This window comes from Coloeus monedula (genome assembly GCF_965178545.1).
Source record: "Coloeus monedula genome assembly, chromosome: 25".
NCBI classification, from domain to species: Eukaryota; Metazoa; Chordata; class Aves; order Passeriformes; family Corvidae; genus Coloeus; species Coloeus monedula.
The window spans coordinates 547,571-560,113 of NC_138805.1; the positions used below are offsets into that span (position 1 = coordinate 547,571).

Consider the following 12,543-nt stretch of genomic DNA (forward strand, 5'->3'; position numbering starts at 1 on the left):
TGTAATGTGAATGAAAATCATGGCCATGGTCTTCAGTATCGTTTATGTTTCCACTCCAGGTGAGTGGAAACTTTACTTCCAAAGGCAGAGTCATCTCAGGGCTTAATGCAAGGGTTAACAGCTAAAGTATGAACAGTTCAGGAAGTCGGGGCTCTAAGTAGAAGAACCAGAGCAGTATCAGTCTGAGAAGGATAGGTCACTGCAGTTAGGCAGTAACTGGCCTGGGCTGCAAACACTTGCCCTCAGGCCAGTGAAAATGAGAGACGCAGTCTTTGGGAAGGGACTGGGAGAGCAGCAGGGATGTTAACCTGTCATACTGGAAGTACCACGTACCTCAGGAGAGTCTGTACCCAAGGACTGGGGCAAAGGCTGTGCCATGGGCATTGGGAACAGCGAGGCAGTGGGCCTTGACCCGGGCCTCCTCCTGCTTCCAGAGGGATGGCTCATGCCCCTTCCCCATGGAATCAAAAGGGTTTGTTCCTTCTCGGTGCCTTCCCAAGGCCTTGCGTAAGAGCAAACACCCTCTCGCTGTGGGATCGGGCTCCATCTGCCAAACTCCTCATTCCTCCACTTGTGTTGTTTGTTGATTCCTGTCAGATCCTTTTCCATCGCTCGCCTCCTCCCAGTGGCCCGGGCTGGAGGAGCACGGTGCTGCCGTCACTCCGGCCATCCCGGCCCGGCTGATGCCACACTCCTGTTGGAATGGCTGGGGAGGGCTCCAGGCTGCCTGCCTGTGTCCAGAGCGCTTGGTGTGATGCAGGATTGGCTTGTGTTGCTGTCAAGTTTTTGGAAGCTCTCCTGCAGCACTGCTGCCACTCGCAGGAATCGCGTGGGCGAGGCTCAGCCGAGCTGCAGCTCCGCGGGGCTGTTGGGAAGCGTTTTAATCAGGGAAGGAGCTGCACAGAGCACGGCTGGGCTGCGGATGAGGCAGAGTAAAGGCACTTCGCCTTCAAGAGGCTGTAAGTTTGAGAACAGTCAGCTCTTGACTTCCCTGAGGCCGTGGCTGCTGGAGCCAGGAAAAAAAGTGTTTGGTTTAGATTGTCTTAAAGGGAGGTTGAGGTTCCACCTCATGGAATCATGTATGGATAGCTAGCGGCTCCAGTCAGCTCCAGCAGGGAATGTGTGGCATTGCCATCACCATCTCCCTGTGGATCACATTCCTGATGGTGATGACTGGTGAGTTGGAGAAGCTTCTGGCAGAGATGACCCTGCTCTGGTGTCAAGGTGACATCTTGTCTCTTGAGTGCTCTTCCATTTCTCCCTGATTTGCAGGTGTCTGGAGAGTTATCCAGCACAGGGCCCTGGTTGTTGATGTTGATGTTTACCTTGGTCATCCTGAATGACCATCCAGTAATGGTAGGAAAGGGTTAATTCTTTTATCCATGTCTGCTTAGTTTGTAACACTTGTAGATTTGTTTCAGGTCTAAACCCTGTGCCTTGATTCCCTGGTTCTCCTGCAGTCATCAATTCTGGGTGCAGAACAGCTGCTGGTGCTGCTGCCCCAGCTGAGGTTCCAGAAATTCCTTTAACCGATAGCACCCTTCATGGACCACATCAGAACAACCTTTGGGGTTGTCCTGAAATTGGATTTCTTCTCAAACCATGCAAATTGTGTATCAGAGATACCCTCAGGTTACAGCGTCACATTCTCTTCAGTGGGAATGTAGGGTGGCACAGAGGATCATTTTGGTGTCAGATCTCCCATCTTTGGGTGTCAAACAACCCTGAGATGCCAAAGTGAACATGGGTGGGAGGCTGACACCATGTCCCTGATGGGCAGATCTGGTGTTCAGTTCTGCCTGTCATAGTTACCTGAGTCAGAACAGCCTTTCTAAAGGATCCTGAGTCTCCAGGGTAGGCGAGGTAAGCAAAAGGACTGCATTAAGCTCTGCTGGAACACAGAGATTTAGCTAGAATGAAAGAGAAAAAAGGCATTTCAAGTGTCTCTCTGGATATTTTTTTCCTAGCTCTATGTTTCCCAATTTGCTCCTCTTGTCTCCCAGTTTCGCTGCTGGCTCTGTGACCTCTTTGTGTCACCTGAGCTGCTGACCCCACTGCCACGTGTGCTAAATCTCTATCGGTGTGTTTTCAGCTCCCACTCCTTTTCCAGTTTGGGCCTCTAATAATTGGTTTCCTTTGCACTACAGCCCCATCCATCATTATTTCCTCCCCCAGTTACCTGTCCCAGCCTGTCCCTGCTGCATCATCACTGGCACTCTGTTAGTCAGCGCTGCTGGTTTTTTCCCCCCAATACAATTCAAACTTGGTAACAGAATTAATAGATTGACCTTGCCAGCCCTTGAACATTTGAAACCTCTCTGATGTCTCCATTAGCCTTCAGCTGCATAGATAACTGATTTGTATCTCCTGGCAGTGTCCCACTGCCCTGGGACAGGTGTGCTGTCCTTCAGGGATTAATTCGAAGATGCCCTGGGGTCTGTTTGTTCAGGAGGTCAGGTTGTACCATCTTAGGGCTCCTTTATGGTCTTAGATTCTGGTCAAAGATCAGTCATGTCTTAAAGCTGGAAAATAGCGCAGATTTCTTGGTGTAAGACATGGGTGGATAGACTTTTGCATCTGACTAACCTGGTGGTTGTCATTCTTAAGCCATTACAAATACTCAAAAAATTTGGCAGAAGAACAAGGAAAGAGGTTTTGCTGTTGTACATTAGCTCCTGGTTCATGTCTGTGTATTCTCATGGCCAGAAAGAAACTTCTCCAGGCATTTCACACTGTGGATGATCCTCGTGCCTGTCATTACAGACAGGTGATTTTAGTTAAATGAAAGTAGCCTCCATGCTGGTAGCTTCTGGATTTGCAGTGTCTGTCTCTGGCAGAGGAATGACCACACCCAGATGCTGCAGAAGGTGAAGGAATTGTGTGAGTTGCCAGGCTGGTGGATCTCTGGTGCCAGATGTTCCTGTGCTGTCCAAGAGGAGCCAACCTGAGCCAAGGGCTGCTGTTGGCAGGGGTGGGGAATAGTTGGAGTTGTGCTGAGGTCATTGCCCAGACACTGCCTCAAGGATGGCTGCAGGAGCCTGGGCAGATGCAGGAGATGCAACTTCCTTATTACTGGGCTTTGTAAATTAACAGCACCAGCTCTTATCAATGACCTACTTTACTCTCCATGTGTGGGGGGCTCTCATGGTAGCTGGAAATCTGTCCTTATCTTGGCTGATTCTTGTCTTCACAGTTAATTTGAATGGTTTTTATCAAATGACACTGAAATGAATCACCTTTAACATATTTCTTCACTTCAGAGCCCAGCCTTAACTGATGGCAGCCTGGCACAAGGGAGATGCTGCAGCATCAGAAAACACACATTTATTTTGCTCTTGTTTATGGCAAATCAGTCAGTACACATTTATAAAAGTTATTGGAGATAGATATTTTTAGACTCTCATATCTGTGGAATTTTAAATTATCTCTTGAAAATCTTTATGCCTGCTGAAGGAGCCCAGTGTAGAGATTAATGAGGTTATTGCTGTGTTGGTTGGTCCTTCTTCAAACCCAGCATCCTGTTCAAGGACTAAGGGATGGTGCTTGGTGGTGCGTGGTTCCACATTCTGCTTGGGGTTTTTAGGGCTGTGTAAATGAGCTTCCAAAATAGAATGTGCTGTGGCAGGAGGGAAGGAGGAAAATGTCTTGTTGCTAAGGAACATGACAGAGAACTGGGAGATGTGACTCAGTTCTTGGCTTGGCATCGCTTCTCCTCGGTGAGATGTGGGTCTGCAGAGCGGGTTTTTCCAAGTGTGAGGGGATGCATATCGGGTAGATTGGCTGATGTTTTCAGGAGGGGTTGGGATAACTGATGCTGTGTGGGGACCCAGCTGACCTCGCTCCGCTCCCACCCTTCAGTGTGATCCTGAGTGTGCAGAATCAGGATTGCAGGAAATGTGTGGCAAAACCCCACTTTCTCATCTCCTGATTCCTGGTGCTGCTCTTTCTTCAGAAGAGTCGTTGCTTCTCCTTCTCTCCCCGCAGCAGTTTAATTTTAGAAGAGAATGGCTCTGGAGGGACTAATAGCCTGGAAAAATTTTTGCCTGGTTTGCTGTAAATCTCCCTTCAGAGAGGATGGATTTCACTTTTGTTGTGTAATGCCTTTCTTTATTACATTCCCACACCTTTTTGCATCTTTGATTTTGTGCCTGCCAGTGCAGTTTGTTTATGGCCGTGGAGCTCTGCAGCCACATGTGTTGTTGCTTTGGTCTGAGAACCAGGCTCCCCTCACAGCGGGGGCCAGCTGGGTGCTGTGACCTGTAAAGTCCCTGGGAAAAACAGAAACAAACAGGCTGCCCGTGTGCTGGGAATGTGGGTCAGCAAACACCCTCCAAGATTATTCTCTTAGAGTCCCAAGTTTGCTAACCCTGCATCGGGAAATGTGTTGCTGTGACCCTGGGAAGGGGATTTTGTCAAACACCAAATATCTCATGCTACCAAGAGGGAATGGGACAGGTGCTCTTTGTTTTGAGCAGGGGCTTGTTTTCCCTTGGCAAAGGCTGATGAGGCTGCAGGGAACAGACAGAGGGCTTGGGAAACAGGCAGGGAGTTTGGGATGGTGTCCTGGAGGAAGCTGCCATTGCCCTGGATGGGGCTTGGAGCAGCCTGGTCTAGTGGAAGGTGCCCATGGCAGGAGTGTGGAACAAGATGAGGTTAAAGGTCCCTTCCAACCCAAACCACTCTGGGATTCTGTGGTTAGAATCTGCTGCCGGGTCACCATTTGCCTGGATGTCCCCTGGCCTTTGGGACATGCTGGGAGTCAGCTGGGAGATGCTGTCCTGCTGCAGGGTTAGCTGGATTGTGTTTTGTTTTCAAGCCTTTGTCTCATGGGGTTTTTCTTGCTGAGCAGAACAAATCTGGGGACACAGTAAGGCTGTGCTTGTTAAAAGGTTCCTTCCTGTTTGGTCTCCATGATCCAAAGCCAAGGAATCTGAAGGAGCCAGTGCTCTTTGCCATCCTACCTTTCCTTCTGTTGGCAGCACTTAAATGTTGCAGTGGTCTTGGGAAAGATTTTATGGCCAGACATCACCTGTGGAGTTTGGGCTGAGCCACGTGGTGGTGTTGGACTGTGCTGTGAATCCCAAATAACTTGAATCCCAAATGAATCCATGGAGCACAGGAGGGATCAGGACCAGGGGGAGCAGGTCAGTTCTGAGTTGTCTCACCTGGGCTGGGCTGGCTCAGCTCTGCCCTAAGAGCATCAGGGGCAGCAGATTATTCCTAATCCAGGTCACAGTGGTGGCTCAGCTCAGCCTCAGGGAACAGTTGTGGGGACACTCAGCAGTGAGCAGCTGAGCTCAGAGGAAGGCTCAGGAGTCCTCAGCGTATTCCAGGGGATCCCTGTGGGCTTCCAGCAGTTCCTGAAGTAAGCCAGGAGGGCAAGTTGTGCTGACCGAGAGCATGGAGCTGATGAAGAGCTGAGGGCTGGCACAGCTCTCCAGTAAAGCTGCAGAAAGCAGGGCCTGAGGGTGAGCGAGCCCTGCTTTTAATGAAGTGATGGTTATTTAATAGCTTTTGCCAGTGTCAGGGGGCCTCACTTGCACCACCCAAGCTGGTGGTGTAACAACAACAGCACTGCCTGATCCATAAATGTTCCTGGGGGAGGGACTGGGCAGCTTCCCCAAGCCACAATGAGCTACCTGGCACAAGGATTCCTTCTCCTTCCCCCCTTTCCACTGTGTAAAGGCTTTGGCCAGCACAGTTACGACAGCAAAGGGGGGGAGATTTTTTTCTTGCTCCTAATTGACACATTTGTGCCAGCAAAACTTCAGAAGTGGTCCAGACTCAGGTGGGGTTTTTCAGTTGGGTTTCATTTGGGGACTTTCGCAGCCAGGCTCTCTCCACTGGATGGAGAATTTCTCTTTACTTCTTCAGGCCAGGATGTTAAGCCAAATCTGCCTTTCTGAGGAAAAGCAGCCCTTGCTCCTTCTAGGAAAGTCTCTGTTTCTTGGTAAACAAAATGTTTTATAGTGGTTAAGTCTGAGGTGGAAAGTAATATGGATAAGTGTTGGAATTTTTGTTTAGTTTGGTTCGACTTCCAGTTGGTAACTCAGAGCACAGCAACCATTTAAAATTGTCTGTAAGTAATTCTGGTTCCTGAATTTATTTCAATGCACACCTCGTGTGGAGACCCAAGCTGTGAGTGGGTCAGCTCTATTATGTCCCTGCTCTATTAGTGGGACAGTAATGGTAGGAAAGGGTTAATTCTTTTATCCATGTCTGCTTAGTTTGTAACACTTGTAGATTTGTTTCAGGTCTAAACCCTGTGCCTTGATTCCCTGGTTCTCCTGCAGTCATCAATTCTGGGTGCAGAACAGCTGCTGGTGCTGCTGCTGTCACTGTCGCCTGTGGGGCAGAAAAGCTTTGGGATGGGTGTTTTGGAGCAGGAAAACTTGGATTCTGCAGCATTCCTGGCAGCTTTTGGCATTGGTTATCCAGAGCCTGGATCTGCTGTGCTGCATTCATGTAAACCAGGATGCAGCAGGAATGAGTCCCTCGGGATGCACTGCTGGTTCGAGGGTCGGTGATGCCGGAGGATGGGGGATCTCACCTTTGCTGCTGCTGCTGCTGCAGGAGGTGGCTCCCACAGCTCAGGAGCAGAGCTCAGCCCTCTCAGACACCTACCTGCTTTTGTTCTCCATAATAACCTGTCAGCAGGGAGATGACTGCTTGGATTTTCTTGCTGTTGCTCTCCCCCACCCAGCAGAAGCCCGAGTGAATCATTCCTGCATGTGTACAGCCTTCAGAGCTGGGTTCAGCCTCGAAGAGGCTCTGCAGAGCAGGCAGGGATCCGGGGTGAGCAGAGCAGGCTCTGTGTGACCAAGGAGCCGTGCAAATGCTTCCACAGGCTGGGGATGAGGGAATTTCCAGTGGCTGAACCTGCCCTCGCAGAGTCCTTGACTGCTGCACCACTTCTCTGTGGCAGGGAGTTTGTGGGAGTCTGCTTAATGGTGCAGAAAGCAGGACAATTATTTTAACCTGCACTGAGTGGCTTAAAGGCAGAGCAGATTTATTATGTTTTAAAAACTCAGGTCATTTTTGTGGTTGGTGATGCCAGTACCAAGCCAAGTACATCTTTAGACCATGGAAGTGCATCCATTGCATTTTTTTTCCTGGTTTTAGTGCTGAGGTGACACCCAAAAGCCACTTGTTGATCTGCATTAGTAGTAGAATTTCTTCGGGACTAGAATTGGATGCATTTTTCTCCCTTTAAAATCCATTCTCTGATGGGCTTGTTTTTCATTGTCAAGCAAGGTACATAGGATACAGAGTGTGAAGTGATTCAGATGAATACACGCCTATTAATGACTGCTTTTTTTGGATTAGTAGGTGCTCTGCTTGCCTGTTCTAAAAGCATCTGTCTCAGGTCTCTCACCTCCAGTGGTGTCACCACAGCAGCCCGAGGGTGCTAACCTTGGAAATTCCACACTAGTCAGGATGAGACTGTCTCCATTTATCCTTGAGCTGGGCTGATAGGAGGTGATAAACGAGCCCTTGTTTTCCTGTGATGATGGATACAACCAAACCCCATCCTAACTTTGTTTGGCAGGTCAGCACAATCTGTTCCTTTATTGCGTGCAATTAAAAACCCCATCAAACTGCAAACACTCCTTTAATTAAAGTCCCCACAGCCACAGTTTGTCATGCTCAAGGCTCCTGTGGTTGTTAAATGATTTGGATTAGATTGCCAAGGATGCAGATGTGGGGCTTTGGTGGGGATTTTAGTATTTCAGGTATTCAGGTGGTGCTGAGGATCAGTTTGGTGTTGTGCTGCTAAAGGGACTTTGTGCAGAAGGAGAAATTTGCTTTCCTCACATCAGTACACATTTGTTAAGGTCACTGGAATCAGGTTTATTATATATATAAATATATCAAGTTTATTATATATATCAGTAGAGGGACCGTGTCAGTGTCTGGTGAAATGGAAGGAGAAATCCTCAGCGGTGTGAAGGGATTAAATCCTGAAGCACTGTGTGGTGGAACCACGATCGTGGGACAAGGTTTTCCACGTTCCCTGGTTGAAGAAATCCCCTGAGTGAAGCAGTGCTCATCCATCTCTGCTTTGCTGAGTCCCAGTTTCAGGGCTGCTCTCTGTATTTCACATTTCTTTTGGCAGCAGAGGTGACACTGAAGGGATGGACCTTTGTCCCCAGGGGTCTTCGCTGCTTTGGAAGGTGTTACTCTGCTGATATTTGATTGCAGCATTTGTGGGATTAATGCAGGTGGAATACACGGTTGTTGTTTTTCCTGCCTGGCATGAGAGGGAGGAGCAGGGGAGGGAGATTGCTGCTGCAGGAGCCTTTACAACTTCTCGAGCTTCAAAGGCCTCCTCACAAAGCAGGGCCCTTTGTACCCAGTGGTTTGTTCCCTTCAGCAGAGCTCTTCTGTTGAATTAAACTGCTTTTAAATCGTGTACACAATGGCACTTTTGTTGGGGAGGCTCCGAGGGCCTCTGGAGGAACATTGACATTCCAGGGCATTGTTCTGCTCCCATTCAACCTGGGCCCGGCCTCTCCTCTCAGGGCCAGGTCACTGCTGTCACCGACTGCTCTCCTTTGCCTTCCTCTCCACTCCTGAGCAGGTGGTTTTAGCAGAGGGACCAGAGTTTCTCCAGCACAGCCCAGAGAGAGCAGGAGGTTGGAGGGTGGCTCCTGAGCCACGTCCTCCTCTCTTTGGAGGCTGCTTGTGTTAATTCTGGAGGGGATAAACTGCATGTCTTCAATCAGCTGCCTTAGTTATCTGTTCAGTGGGCTGGGTGCTGGAGTCCCCATCCCTGGAGGTGTCCAAGGGACACCTGGATGTGGCGCTCAGTGCTCTGGGCAGGGTGACAAGGTGGGGATTGGGCACAGCTTGGATTCGATGGTCTTGGAGGGCTTTTCCAACCTCAGTGACTCCGTGGTTCTATGTTTTTATTTTGCGATGGCTTGAGAAGATCAGGGAATTGCTGAGGCCCTGGGGTGGTGCTTGTGCAGGGGCGGTGAAGCCCTGGTGTGCTGGGAGGGCAGGTTGGGCTCTCAGGGAGCTACACCTGCTCAGCCTCAGGGATTATAGTCAGCCCTTTGTTCTGGAGGGGCCTCAGAGCAGAATGAGGGCCAGTCACAAAGCTTTATTTCTGTGTGTGGGTTGCCCACTGATTTGCACAGGAGATTACCAGATTTCTCAGCTGAGCCTCATTCCCTTTGCCAGAGATGAAATTGCCCTCCCAGGTGCTGCCCACCATCAGCCTTTCAGGTCGCTCCCGCCTGAAGCTGCTCTGCAGAGAAATGTGTCTCTGTGTTAGTCCTTCTATTCCAGCTGGCTCCTGGTGACTCTGCACTAGCCAAGGGTTGGGACAAAAGCCAAGTCTCTGCTTAGTGTTGAACCTTGGAAAATCTGTTCCTGTAAATAATTGATATTAACGTTACTACAGTTCTTATGTGCTTTGTAGAATGAGTTCTGCTCAGTGGCTGCCAGATCAGGAATGAATTGGTTGTTTTGCTGTCTCGTGCAGTGTCAAAGAAGCACGGGAAGCTCATCACCTTCCTCCGGACATTCATGAAGTCGCGCCCAACGAAACAGAAACTGAAACAGCGGGGGATCCTCAAGGAAAGGGTGTTTGGCTGTGACCTGGGGGAGCACCTGCTCAACTCTGGCCATGACGGTAAGAAACAACCTGCTCCTGGGTTCTTCCTCTGTTGGGAGTTTGTCAGGGTGATCGTAGCTGTTCGGGGTTCGTGCTGGGGGACAAATGTGTGGTACAGATCCGTGGCTGAAAGGGAAACTGAGCCTAATAAGATGCAAACATCATGCTTTGACGTGGGAAGCATTGTGGTTTGATGTGGGAACACTGAAGGTGGCTGCAACTCCTGCAGATGGGTTTTCAACCTCTTCACATCTTCAAATAAATATTTTTTTGCAGGTATATAAGCTTTATGTGTATGTCAGCATCAGTGATTGATGAACAGGCATGTTAAACCCCCACATTCTCTAACTCAGTACCTTTGTATGATTCTAGCACAATTTGCAGTGTAAATCCTTCATCTGCCTTTTCCTTGGATTTCACAGAATTTACAGGAATTAACCGGATATTGTGTTTCCTCACAGCTTACTTTCCCTCTCTGTTCATTCTGTCTCCCTTTGGGTCCCTTTTCTCTCCCCATCAGCAGCTCAGGGAGGCAGAGGAAAAAACCTCTCCATTCCAAGAAAAAAATCACACAATTGTTACCAACACGAACTCTGATTTCACGGGCTTTTTCCTGCCCTTTCCCTGTGCCACCTCCAGCCCAGGTTCCTGCAGTGCTGAGGAGCAGCCAGAGCACTCAGATGCTGTCCCAGGGCCCCAGCCAGGGCTGTTCCTGTTGGGAGCCCACACTGAGGGATGTTTGGGAATGCAGCCTGGAATGGAGCCTGGTGGTTTGCCCAGGAGTTGAGGCCATCAGGAAAGCAGTGATGGGATCTGTTGGGTGGCTTTGCAGCAGATCCTTTGTGCCAGAGTTGTCCGTCTGATGTCTCCCAGCTTTTGTGTGCAGGTAGAGGGAGAAGTGACAGGATGTGTGGGGCAGGAAGGGAGTTTCTCTGTTAAAGTTGTTTTCAGTGAGTCTTCAGACTCCTTGTTCATCCAAGTGCCTTTTGAAAAAGGGCTGGCAAAGGGCAGGGAGCCATTTCTTGCTCTTTTTCCAGCTGATTTGGTTGGTAACTGCTATGTGCACTCCCTCACCTGACAGAAAAGTGTTCACTAGCAGCTGGTGCAGAATGTGTGCTTGTCCTTATGAAATTAGGCCGGTGGCAAGGCTCGTTAGCCTAATTGGAACCAGTAGAGATCTTTATTGGGGCTTGAAAAACACCAGAGATGGTTTGGAGTCAGGAACAGACAGTGACCCATGTGGAGCTGCATCAGGGGTAGGTAATTCACACACCGGGTGGCTCTGGAGCTGGTTTTATGTGCATGCTGTGGGAGCACCCTTGGAGGGCAGGAGCTGTGCCAGCAGAGTGAGCTCATGAATGGGAAGGAGAGAATTCCCTTTCATCCCCAGCCCTCCTCCTGGCTGTTTTCGTTAGGCACATGTCAGCGATGGCCAAAGCTTTTCCCTGCCCTCTGCGCTGACTTCTTCCCCTGGCTTCAAGGGGTGGTTTATGTAGCATTCAGAGACACATCCTGAGCTGAACTAAACTGCTTTAACTCCACTGGAGGTTCTTGTTTGACAGTCTCTGGGAGCTCTGTTCTTCTCCTGGTCGCTCCCCGCTACCCCACACAATGGGGTGACACTGACTGTGCTGTGCTAACGAGGTCCCTCAGCTCAGGAGTCACCAGCTGCTTTCACCCTTGATTTAATAACCCTTTCCTAACTCCCTGGAGTGAAGCAGATCCAATTTGAGTGTTGCCCATAGGGGCATGGCTCTGTTTCCCACAGCAGGATTGTTGTTTCCCACGTGATTCAGCTCCCTGACCTGTATTCCAAGTGAGTAATCCCCAGAATGGGGCTTGTGGAGACGTTTCTGGGTCCCTGCGAGTAGAGCTCTGTGCATGCACAGCATTTTAAGATTCCCTCCTCCTGTAGCATTACTGTGGCTCAGTCGTGGAGCCTCTTGCAGTGCTGGCCTACTGAAAGGGGCCTGAGGTGAATTAAAGAAGCTCCTTCTCACAGTCAGAACATCAAGTGCTTTTTCCAGGAGCTCAGAGCATGCTCTGGCTGAAGTGTGTGCGTGGCACCTGCTGATGACACTTTGGGATCACAGCCTGCAACATCTGAATTCAGAAGAACAAAAAGAACCCAATACATTCATTGATTTGTTTAAGCTCATGTTAGTTTTGTTGGGTCAATGTCCAACCCCCAAAAATATTTATCAGGGCTGAAGGAGCAAATGCCACTGTCCCCAGTGACTGCAGTGAGTGACAAGGCATCATGTGCACCTCAAAAATGCAATATTGAACCAAACTGGAGTTATGCTAAGAAGCTTTGTGAAGCTGACAAATTCTCAAGAATTTGCTGAGAAACAACACGAGCAGCCCCAATTCTGTAGTCATGAGTCTCTGAAACTGGGCTTAGTTTTAGTGAGTGGGAAGTGGAAGGAGAGAATAAAAGGGCTAAGGACAAAAACTGCAATAAGTGTAACATTTTTGTAATAAACCCTGCGCTGAGGCAGCTGGCTCAGATTGCTTAGCCAGGAGAAGAGTGTGTTTGCTGTGCACCCAGGGGGGGTTTACAAACACAGAGGAGATGTTTCACTGACTGCAATACCTTGTCTTTCTGTGGGCTCAGCAAGTAATCCCTTGCTCTGGGTCTGCTGAGCCGCTGTCAGAAGGAGGATAAATCTGCCATGGGATGCACAGGAGGAAAGTGATGCAGGAATGTGCCCTGGTTTGCTGATAGGGACCAGGAGCCTTGGGATGCCATCCTGCAAAGCTCCACGTGCAGCACTTGCCAAGTCCTGGTCTAGCAGAGCATTTGTCGTGGTTATCTGAGTTTTTGGGATGGGCCTGTGCCGAGGCCGTGCTCTCCTTGCTGGAAGGAGCCTCCCAGGCTGGCGGGACAGAACCTGCAGCTCTATAGATCAGGATATGAT

General features: G+C 49.5%; 1 protein-coding gene across 1 annotated transcript in view; it reads left to right on the forward strand.

Annotated features, from left to right (window-relative positions):
• The window catches only part of ARHGAP32 (Rho GTPase activating protein 32), a gene marked incomplete at its 3' end in the record, with an annotated part of 172,213 nt that overhangs the window by 129,204 nt on the left and 30,466 nt on the right, over positions 1-12,543 (forward strand). Inside the window, exon 14 of the mRNA XM_082297092.1 lies at positions 9,491-9,640. Within this exon, the coding sequence (XP_082153218.1) occupies positions 9,491-9,640 (150 nt within the window). The remainder of the gene's footprint in view (positions 1-9,490; positions 9,641-12,543) is intronic.